The sequence below is a fragment of the Gastrolobium bilobum genome, unplaced genomic scaffold, assembly GCF_033153095.1.
Source record: "Gastrolobium bilobum isolate Gb01-03AN ecotype WA unplaced genomic scaffold, APGP_CSIRO_Gbil_v1 utg2361, whole genome shotgun sequence".
Lineage (NCBI taxonomy): Eukaryota > Viridiplantae > Streptophyta > Magnoliopsida > Fabales > Fabaceae > Gastrolobium > Gastrolobium bilobum.
In genome coordinates, this window is record NW_026898473.1 from 43007 (window position 1) to 54994 (window position 11988).

The 11988-nt window shown below is 34.5% G+C and overlaps 1 protein-coding gene across 1 annotated transcript; it reads right to left on the reverse strand.

Moving 5' to 3' along the window:
* Positions 1-10242: 10242 nt before the first annotated feature.
* LOC133316539 (uncharacterized) lies at positions 10243-11751 on the reverse strand. The gene is made up of 4 exons (XM_061518296.1): positions 11457-11751; positions 11107-11404; positions 10865-11005; positions 10243-10651 (listed from the first exon to the last, which is right to left on the reverse strand). The coding sequence occupies exons 1-4, from the start codon at positions 11749-11751 to the stop codon at positions 10243-10245; spliced, it is 1143 nt and encodes a 380-aa protein (XP_061374280.1).
* Positions 11752-11988: the final 237 nt, after the last annotated feature.

Consider the following 11988-nt stretch of genomic DNA (forward strand, 5'->3'; position numbering starts at 1 on the left):
ATTAATTAATTAATTGTGTGAAATTAGAAAATAATTCCATAATTGACCCTAATAATTATGAGATGGCTTAAATAATTATGGTAAGTGATTAATAATGCTGAAAGTCTCTTTTCGGACAAAAGTACAGATACCGATTCTGCTACTCGGTATAAATGCGTACCGATGAAGTATCCCAGAAAATTATGAAAAGTGTGTATATGTCACTAGAATAATATATAGGACTTGTAAAACAAGTTTCAAGTTAAAATAATGAGAACTGGTGCCAGAACTGATGTTGGCTATGGAAAAGCGCGTACCGGAAAGATGTTGCGAAAAATAAAATAAAAATATGATAAATCTTAGAAAAATTAGTAGGTTCAGAATCCTAAGTTTGGGTTTAAAATGCTAAGCGTAGCTATTAGCGCTAATACAGTGCGATTAAAATTAAATAGACTATATAAGGACCCTTGCACATTAACCTAGGCTGATACTCAACCCATTGAACGTGAGTTTTTGTGCCTTGGGCTGCTGCCTCCTTCACCACTTGGTCCTAAGGCTTTCTTCCTCCATTTCTCACCAAAGTCACCACCTTTGATCATTGTTTCTTCTGTAGATCAACATAACTTGGTGTGAGCAACCTTGAGTGGGTGAGAGGCCTTTGTTGCTGAGCCTTGGTCACTGTTTTTGGGAGTTATAGGGGGCTGAGTTCTTGTGTTGGATTGTGGGGGTTATCTTCTTGGCTTGTGGAGCTCCAAGAAGCTTCCTTTGTAAAGAAAAGACCCATCTTTGTGTGCCATTTTTGTGCACCTTGTGAAGTCAGACTTGAGGAGTTGTTTGTGAGCTCCAAAAGCATCTTTTTCTCTGTTTTGAGCCTTGGGTAAGTTGTACAACCTTTGATCATGAGTTTTAATGGGTAAAGGTTGAGTCTTGGCATGTTAATAGGTTAAACAAGTAACCAATCTGTATATGAACTTAAAAGAGAGTAAAAATGCATGCTTTAACGTTTAGAAGTGTTAAAAATGGAACCTTAGAAGTGATATCTCGTGAAATGCAGAAACTGCATTATGTCGCGAAATATCCGGATATTAATATCCTGATATTGATATCAAGATACTGATATCCGGATATTGATATCCGGATATGGGCTCTGTGATATCCGGATATTGATATCCGGATATGCCCCCGACATATATCCGGATATTCTGGGTTTGCGTAAACAGTAACGGTACTGTTCATACAGAACTGAGTTATGGGTTTATGGACCCTAGATTGATGAAGTGGGACTTCTGTGATAACTTATCTTAGTTAGAATCAAGGGATTAGGGCTTGTGGCTTTGTGAGGAGCCTAAAGACATAAAACGTAAAGGAAATGCGTTGTCTTTATGTCATATGTTTGTTGAGTATGAATATTGATGTGATTATTGGTCCAAACAGATTGTGATTGTACTGTGTGTGGACTTTGAGCTTGGTTGGATTCTTGGTTTGGATAGCTAGCTTGAAAGGTAAGCTTTCGTGTCCTTGGTTTAGCCATTGTTTGTTCCACCATATCCCATGGGGGTATGGTTTATATGCATGATGTGTTTTCATATACTGTTTTATTGAAATGCTATGGAGTTGTGGAGTGCAAAATGCTTATGATATGTATGTGGTGTTTCGCCTAGCCAGGAAGCCATGGGGTGGTCCTGGGGGCGGGTATAGCATGAGCGTGTGCTGTGTGGGTAATAGACGTATTCCTGCACTTCTCTGATCAGTAGAATAGTTATAACACACATGACATGATTATCTGCTGCATTGCACTGATTTTGGAACTTATATTGAATTATTGCTTTTAGAACTTATATTGCACATGTAAGTGAGCTTGGGGTGGAAGATCCTTGAGGACCCCTTGTCTTACTGAGATTTCTGTTTAAAGATCTCACCCCACGTTTGGGGCACATATTTCATGTTCAGATAATGCGGGGGTTGAGACCTCTAGCGACAGGAGGCCGGAGCTTAGCTGATTTATATGCTGCTTATGTTGGATGCTGGATTATGCCTGTTGCTATTATGTTTTTAGCTTCATGTTATGTTATTGATTTGAGACTGTTGTTGGGCCTTGTGGCCTTATTTGGTGAGCATGGGGATTGTCCATGCCACATTGACTTGACTTTATATTCTTAGATTCGATTTGTATAACTGTATCAGGATTATGTCCGCACTATGTGTTGTAGATCCGTGACTTAGATACTCACTTATTTATTTATGAGGTATTTCAGTTAATTGTCTTTTGCAATTTACATACAGACGATGTTTTTTATGAAAATGATTAGGTAATCAACTTGGCTAAGTATAATAACGTCATAATTGAAAAGATAAAAATATTTCGCATTTTAAATTAAGCGTGGCTTAATACGATGACATGTTAACAAACCGGGTATACACGAGGTGTTACACTATACGTAATGAAAAAAAGTTAAAAATACACATTGAGTTTTATAATTTTATTAAAATATCATCATATGACAAAATTTATATATATGTGCAAAAAACTAGTCACAAAAAGTTAAAAAATGAGAAAAAGAATTATAAGATATAACTTTATTTATTGGGAAAAGTTCAAAAAATCCCCTTGTGGTATTACTTTAAATTACTTACAGCTCTATTTTTTTTTTAATCACTTAATCCCTTGTGGTTTTTTTCATCCACCCCCCTCTTTAACACCATTAAAAAATTAACTAAGTATAACTATTCTAACATTCTTAGAAGAAGAAAATAAAGAGATAAAAAAAATCATATGTTAAGAAAATTTGAATACTTTTTTTTTGGTAAATAAAAAATTTGAATACTTAATAAAAGACTAAAAGAAAAATAGTAAAAAAAAATCAAATGTATCTAAATAAAAATATATACATAAAAAATAAGATCAAGTATATTAAAAATCACAGCACTAACAAAAAAGATTAAAAATAAAAAATATAACAATGGTCTAAATGAAAAAATATATATTGAAGACAAAAAAATAGAAGAAAAATTAAGATATAAAATAAGATAAAAAAGAAATAACATAAGTGAATTTTCAATATATTTGCTTTTATTTTTTTCTACTTTTTTAATCCTTGGTCTGTTTATTCTTTTTATTTAGACATGTTTGGCCTTTTTTTATGTCTAAGTTTTATTCTTTTTAGTAATGTGAGTCATTTGAGACAAGTGGATCAATGATCAAGATTGAGTGAAAGACTTCTAATTCTTACACTAGTGCAAGGATATCCTATCTCTCTCTCTCTCTCTCTCTCTCTCTCTATATATATATATATATATATATATATATATATATATATAGGGTCAGGACCATTTTATACCACTGTAAGTTACACTCTAAATATTTACCATAGATCCCACTTATATCTAAGGGCTATAGTTTTTTAATAATGTGAGCCATTAGATACAAGTGGATCAATAATCAAGAATGAGTGAAAGACTTCTAACTCTTACTCTGGTGCAAGAATATCATGTCTCATATATATATATATATATGAGTGACATTTTTCATTCGTTTGTACAGTGATGACGATAAGGATGTATGGAGCGTGTTTGTTTAAGACATTTCTCTCTACTTGTCACTTACACTTATACAATTGCACGTGCTAAATTATGTTCTTTATCAGACTCAGAGAGATGTGAACAATTGAAGAATATGGAGAGACAAACATAATCCCAAATGTCACATTAAATAAATAACTCAACAAGTAGTTGTACCAAAAACTAAAGAGGTATACATATAAACAAGCTTATGTCCAAAATATATTCCAACTACCAAAAGTAACAACTTCAAAATGGCAACAGTCAGATTAATTAAATACAAGATAGGAGGACACTCACTAATTTTGAGAACAATCAAACGGTTGAGCAAAGAGATATTCCCCTTTGTATCTCATTGCCCGATACAGATCAGGAATACTGACATCCTCTGTTTGCAATTGCACAAGTCCCTATTGAGAGCTCCAATCGACAAACTGACTGTTAGATATGAAGTATAATGAGTGTAACCCTTGCTTAAAGTATTTCAGCACGATCCAACGGTGAACTTAAGAAAAAAAAAACTTTCTCTCAAGATCGTTGCCTACAGTAGAATCGTACATACAAACCACTTTGGTTTGGAATTTCTGGTCATGCTACAGACCTCCAACTATAAAAGCCACCGTCGGATATGAAGAATGATGAGTCGGGAATATGCCAACAAAATCTTAGCTTGATCAGACGGTACATAAATGAGATATCGTAGAATGATCAAAGACTGCTCCTTCCTCAATACTCCTGTGAAGTTTCTGAAATGGTTATCTCTCTATTTTCATTTTAGTGACTGATTTTCACTCTCCCTTGTCTTCAAAATGCTATTCACACGCATGGAAAATGGCTGCTGAACATCTTGAACTTGGAACCCTAGCTTTCTTTATTGGGCTGGACTTGACTTTTCATTAAGTGGTTAAAGCTTAACTACAAAGACCAGTGCCTTTTTTGGTGGCACCGGAAGCATGTGTCACTTTACATTTATTTGTATAGTGATGTTGGCGAGGGTGGCTGGAATGTGTCTCATTCAGACATTTTTCTCTGCTTCTCACTTTTCATTCATTTGTACACACACCTTAAATTTCAACAGAGTCTTATCTCTCCTAAGATTAACTCACATAGGCACCATTGTCACTACACACACTTAATGTCTGCCACAAAAGGATGCAGCGACGCATTTAATGACTTTTTATCATACGCATATTGCATCTCTTCTATATAGTCTTCTCCTATCTATAATGACACCTTCCAAATTTATCCCTTTGTCCCTTTTAAATTTGATTTATATGTTATTTTTGAATTTTGCGAGGGAATATCCTCCCTCACAATTTGTGAGGGAATATACTCCCTCAGGAAATTGCGAGGGAAAGTGTGAAATTTCAGTTGCAATTTTTTATCCTACATTTTGCAAGGGAACTTCTGTTGCCAATATTTTCCCTTGCTAGTTTCCGTCACAGACTTATGATTTTTGCGAGGGATTTAGTTTCCCTAGCAAATTGCGACGAATTTGCAACGAAACTGCAACGTATTCTGGGATGGTGTTGTAGTGACGGAAATTTTGCTTATTTTCCGTCACAATTGTCTTTCCCTTGCAAATTCCCTCGCAGTTTGCGAGAGAATTTTTCCCTCGCAAATTTTCCTCACTATTCGCAACTTTCGTAGTAGTGATTTTCCCTTCTAAATCATTTTATTCTCACTCTAACTCTTCTCATTCTCCTTTCAAGGTTAATATTCTATCTATTTAATTATTTTGATTGATAATATACTTATTAAGGATTGGAAATTAGTGATGAAATAATATTTTATCATTGTTTTGTAATTTTTTCCTATTATTTTATAAGTTATAAATTGAAACTTAATTATTATTTGTATATTTTAATTTTTTTACCGTTAATTTTTTAGTGATTAAAAAATTAATGAATAATGAATGATAGGTGAACAATATTTAGTCGTTATTGAATTTTATTCATTAGTTGTTAGTAATAATTAGATATTAATTAATAATTGTAGTAATTTTTAAATCATTATTATTGACTTTAAATTTAATTATAGGATATTTAGGTTGTTATTATATTGTGTACCTTTTTATTAGTGTTTTATAAGTTATGAAATAAATTTTAATTATTAAATTAATCTAATTTGTTAGTAATGATAATTTTTAGTTATTAGTACAAATTAGTGAATAATCAATTATTAATTGTTAGCTATTAATAATTATTAATCATTATTTCCAATAATTTTTGAATCATACTTAGTGACTATATATTTAATTATATAAAATTTAGGTTAGCATAAATTATTATATTTTTTATTAGTGATGTAATTGTTATAAAAGAGAATTAATTGTTAAATTAATGTTAATTTTGTTTGTTATTGTGTAAATATTTGTATTAGATATGACATATCATAATCCCCTGGAAAGGCATCTTCATCCTGGTTCTACGGCTGATAATGTGTTGTTAGTGACGGAGTCACTTAGGGACAAGGTGGTGCCTTAGCCCAGGCTAAAATTTAAAAATTAGCCACATTTTAACGTGGCTAAATTTCTGGATAAAATTTAGTGTTAGGCTCCCCCTAAGTTTTTGTTGGCCCTAACTTAATGAATGGGCAGGCTTCGCAACTGTGTGTTGTACATGTAATTTAAACATCGTTTAGAGGCTGTTTTGAATGGGACGCCAGGTTATACGAGGCTGACCATCAAAAGTATGAGATTAGCATACGACAATGACCTAGACACTATTGCCCCATATATTTATCGTTCCAATTTTCGTGTATTGGCCAAGATGGGTGGTATAGAGGTATCATATTAATTTAATTTGATTGAAAATTTGTTTAATTTTTTAAACATTAATATATTGTTGATATTTTTTTTCAAATTAACAGTTGTCTAATTACAACTTTGGTGTAGCGGTGGAGACAAGAGACTCACATTTTGTATACCCGAGGGAAAGGTCAGTATCTTGCTAAAGAAGATATTTACTTACTGGTTTGCTTACAGAGGGTAAACTAGTAATTGAAGGGTTCGAGACGCAAGATTTGTGCAATATGTTACATTAGCTTTTGGACCTAACCCCTTCTAGATTTGACATGAAGGGTGCTTGTCTAAAGAATTCCTAGCTGAATCCACATTTTGGAATGTGGAGGAGTTTGTTCATGATGAACAATAACTTATATGTTTTACACGCATATATATAATGATTCTTATCGATGACGTCTTACTTCCAAGTCATTCAAGAAGCCAGGTACATATTCGGTACCTATCCCATTTAGTTAATTTGGATGAATGTGGAGAATGTAGTTGCGGATCTGTGGTACTTGCATTTTTTATCTCAAGTTATGTGTTGCTACCACACCAGTCCGAGCTGGAATATCCAGTCATTCGTAGTCCTGCAGATGTGGGCTTGGTCCAAATTCATCACCTTTGCACCCACGAAATCCTAGATTTTCCAAAGTTTGATGATATTAAACCCATGGGTTTAAGGTGTGTTATTTTGACTTAATGTCTTCTTCCATTTATATATTAACATCCCTTGACCTAAAATCATACTTGGCAGGTGGCGCGAGCACATGACTATTGTTAGAGATATAATATAAACCATTAAAGAGGTTCATACTCACAAGCTTAAGCTTTTGAGTTGAATTGGTTCTTTACATGGTATCAAAGCCTCGTGTCCCGGGTTCAATCTGTTGGAAATTTAATAGAGATTATGAAAAATGGAGAAGAAACTCTTTTATTAAAATTTCACTAAAGGATAAAATACAGCAACACACTCAATTTAAAATTTCTCATAAAACTTTCTTACAAATCTCAAATAGAACACTATTTTTATTCTTCTCACACTTGGTGCTTCAGCACTCTATTTCTTTCTTTTCTCAATTACTACACGCTTTACAATAGCTTAACACATCTATATATATAGTCTAGCTTCGTTACCAACCATCCCCACCGTGCTTTCTAATTATTACATAACGCTAGTACCCTCCTTGCTTTACAACTCAACTTGATCCATGTTCAACAAAATACAAAAAAGTACAGCACACAACATATATGGTTAAGCTCAATAGCCCACATTTTTTCCTTTTTTGCTAACTACACAATCCAAATTATTTCTCCACTTAGCTAAATAATAGGTGCATATATTATCGTGGAGCTTTAACTTTCCAATCTGTCTTCCAATGAATAATTGTAGTGAAGCTTCTACTTTCCAAGATTCCAGTAACAGCTAAGTCGATGGGGGCTAAACCAAAGTTAGTTTTGTCTTCTAACACTCCCCTCCAAACTCGACTACATACCAATCATATCTTTGAGTTTGTGGAACACATCCGTTCTTTAATGGCTTTGTAAACATATCTGCAAGTTTCTCTTCAGTTCTGCAATAGATTAATTCCACAACTTTGTTTTTAACTTGCTTCCGAAGAAAGTGATACTTTGTTTCAATATGCTTGCTGCGGCTGTGAGAGCCTGGATTCTTTGTAGGTGATATTGTTGACTTGTTGTCTACATGTATAGCGATTGGATCTTCTTGCTCTTGATGCAACTCATTCAAAATATTCTTCAACTATATTGTTTGACATGTGCATGCTGCTGCGACTATATATTCTGCTTCACATGATGAAAGAGCAATAGTTTGTTGTTTCTTGGATGACCATGAAAATATTGTTGAGCCAAAGTGAAATGTGTATCCTGATTTTCTTTTCCGATCATCTGTGTCTCCACCATATCACTATCTAAATAGCCAACTAACTTTGAATCTTCAGGGTGTGTAAACAGCAATCTATGATGAATAGTTCCTTTGATGTATCTCGAAATTCTCTTAGTTGCACTGAATGATCTTGTCTTGGTTGCTCCATATATCTGCTAACTAAGCCAACTACAAACATATTATCTGGTAGAGTAAAATTTAAATACCTTAAGCTTCCGACCAGGCGCTTGAAAAGTGTAGGATTTATTGGCTCCTTATCTGAATCAGCTTTCAACTTCATTCCTGCTTCTATTGGTGTGGAGGCCGACTTGCAATCTTTCATTCTGAACTTACTCAAAATTTCTTTTGCATATTTCTTTTGTGACATAAAAATTCCTTCTTCCATTTGCTTCACCTCTACTCCAAGAAAGTAAGATATTTCTCCAATATCTGTCATTTCAAACTCTTTAGTCATTGCTTTACTGAAATCATAAAACATACGTGGATTGTTTCCGGTAAAGATCATATCATCCACACACACAATCATTATATCTCCATCTTCATTTTTCTGTGTGTACAAAGCATGCTCATATGGGCTCTTCACAAAACCACTTTTCTGAAAGTACTCATTTATTCTTGTGTTCCAGGCTCTCGGAACTTGCTTCAATCCATATAGTGTCTTCTTCAACTGATAAACTTTATCTTCTTCTCCCTTTATAACATATCCTGATGGTTTCTCAATGTAGACTTTTTCTTCCAAGTAACCATTGAGGAAAGCTGACTTTATATCTATCTGATATATCTTCTATTTGCTTTTGTGCTGCAACTACTGTAAGAAGTCTGATAGTGTCAATCTTTGCAACTGGTGCCAACACCTCTTCATAATCAACTCCATATTTCTATTTGTAACCTTTAGCCACCAATATTGCCTTGTACTTCTCCACCTTCCCTTCTTGATTGATATTTGTCTTGTACACATATTTTACACCAATTGGCTTATGACCTTTAGGCATGGTTGTGAGCTCCCATGTGTCATTTCTTTTGATTGCAGCAATTTCATCATTCATGGCTTTCTTTCACTTTTTATCTTCTACCGCTTCTTCATATGTCACTAGATCAAATTCAGCCATTAAACAAAATAATGAATAATCATGTGTAGTTTGTACCAGATCTGTAGCATCATAGATATCACTTAAGCTGCTCATCTTTGCTGGTGCTCCCCTTGAATTGTTGTTGTTGCTACTGTTTCTTGATGTTGATGGTGTAGTTGTTGGAGTTATTGGAATAGGACTTGGTGGAGGAGTTTGATCATTTCCTTCATCATCTATTTTCTCCTTTGAGTCATCATCATCTTTAAAAAATAGGTCTTCCACCTTCTTTTGTTCATCACTCCATCTCCAGTAATATGCTTCATCAAACTCTACATCTCGTGAAATGATCACCTTTTTGGTTAGAGGATTGTAGAGTCTGTATGCTTTATTCTAAGGTCGTAGCCAGTGAAAATGCATTTCTCCCCATTATCATCTAGCTTCTTTCTCCTTTGATCTGAAATATGGGAATATGCTATGCAACCAAAAATTCTTAGATGGCTTACTTGTGGTTTCTTGCCACTTCATGCTTCATTTGGAGTCTTGAACTGTCCGCTTTTTGTTGGGCACCGGTTTAGTAAATAGGCAGCACATTGAACATCTTAAGCCCAAAATGTTCTTGGTGATTGCTTTTCCTTTAGCATGCTACTCGCCATATAAAGAATTGTACGATCTTTCTTTCTACAATGCCATTTTGTTGTGGAGTGTAGGCAGCTGTCAATTGATGAATTATTCCATGTTGTCTGCAAAATTCATCAAACAATTTTGAAGTAATATGACCTCCTATATCTATTCTAAGCGTCTTCAGATATTGACCACTTTGCTTTTCCGCCATTTCTTTAAATTCTTTGAATTTATCAAGAGATTGTGATTTTTCTTTGATTATACACCCAGGCTTTTCTGCTAAAATCACCAATAAAAGTTATATAATACATGTTTCCTCCAAGTTATGGAATGTCAAATGGACCACCAATATCTGAGTGAACTAGGTGCAATGGTCTTCTAGCTCTCCATGATTTTCCAACTTCAAAACTTTGTATGTGCTGCTTTCCTTTCATGCAGCTTTCATACAATTGATCTGGATGATTTATTTGTGGTAATCTGCTTACCATCTTTGCCTTTGACAACAGATTCAAGCTAGCAAATCCAAGATGACCAAATATGAGGTGCCACAACCATGAACTATCTTTTATGAATGACTTCATGCATCTTATTGCTTGCGACTGGATATTCAGCTTGAAGAGGCAATTTCTTGTCATATCAACTTTCGCAATCAACTCTCCCTTTTGATTTCTTATGATAAGAGAGTTATTTTTCAAGTGTATATCATATCCTTTCTCTAGAAGCTGGCCAATACTGAAAAGATTGTTTTGCAAAGGTGGAATATAATAGACATCTGAGATATATGCCTTACCTCATTTTTTTATGAAAATCATAATTTTTCCTTTGCCTTCGACTTAAACTTTTGATAGATCTCTAAAAGTGACTTCTCCTTGAACTTCTTCATTTAGCTTCGTGAATAACTCCTTTTTGCCACACATATGATTGTTTGCTCATATGTCAAGGTACCAGACATCCTTGCTAATATCTTCATTGCCTTTGTAAGTGAACAACATGGCCGGTTCATCAGCTTTTTTGTCATTTCTGGTATAATTACTTTTCTCTGCAACTTTAGCAGCATCTCTACATTCATAGTTGAGATTACCATATCTGTTACAATTATAACACTGCAAGTGAGATTTGTCACCTCTTTGTTGAAATCAACCTCCTCCTTGGGTCATGAAACCACGTCCTCGACCACTATTATATGCTCCTTGACCACGTCCATATATTGTTGTATCGGTCTGAAATCTTTATTTGTTTGGTCATATCCACCATGATCACCTCGAATGTTAAATCCTCCTCGGGTATTGAAGCCTCCTCTAAATCCTCTACAATTTCCTCTAATAGGTACAAAGCTTCTCCTGGCTTGTTTTCCATCAAGACACAACTTGGTTTGCATAGCTTGCTCCAAACTGCTAAAGCCTTCATTCAACATCATTCTTTGCTCGTGAGCTTGAAGAGAACCCACAAGCTCCTCAATAGAGATAACTGACCAGTATTTGGCTTCTTCAATGGCAGTGACAATATAATCAAATCTTCTTGATAATGAGTGTAGTACCTTCTCCATTTCTTTTCATCTCCTTGGCCACCTTTTGCACTCGTGAGACATAATCTGTGACTGGTTCTCCACTTTGCATCTTCAAGTTCTCAAACTCGGCTCTAAGTGATTGGACTTTTTTGGCTTTGTCAACTCCTTGGTAGGATTTCTGCAAGATCTCCCATGCTTCATTTGATGACTTTGCATCAGATATTTTTTCAAAGGTTGATTCATCAACACCTTGAAAAATTAAAAATGAAGCCTTCTTATCCTTCTTTCGTGATTCTTTAAATGTCCTTCTTTGTGTAACTGTCATAGCTGCTTCAGCAGCTGCATTTATAGGCTTCGACTATCCGGTTTCGACAAGCTCCCAGACATCTTGTGAACCTAAGAGCATCTTCATGCGAGTGCTTTAGTTTCCATAATTTGACTTTGTCAATTTTGTAATTTGAGGTTGAAACATCTTTGTCATCTTTGATCGATCGTGGCTCTGATACTACTTGTTGGAAATTTAAAAAAGATGATGAAGAATGGAGAAGAAACTCTTTTATAA

Excerpts from the sequence above, each read along its gene's own strand:
- LOC133316539 (XM_061518296.1), bottom strand. The coding sequence starts at position 11,751 with ATGACAGTTACACAAAGAAGGACATTTAAAGAATCACGAAAGAAGGAT. Across the intron at positions 11,405-11,456 it reads GATGAAAAGAAATGGAGAAG|AAGCCAAATACTGGTCAGTT; the intron begins GTACTACACTCA and ends CTGCCATTGAAG. Across the intron at positions 10,652-10,864 it reads GATATTAGCAAGGATGTCTG|TATTGGCCAGCTTCTAGAGA; the intron begins GTACCTTGACAT and ends CAATCTTTTCAG.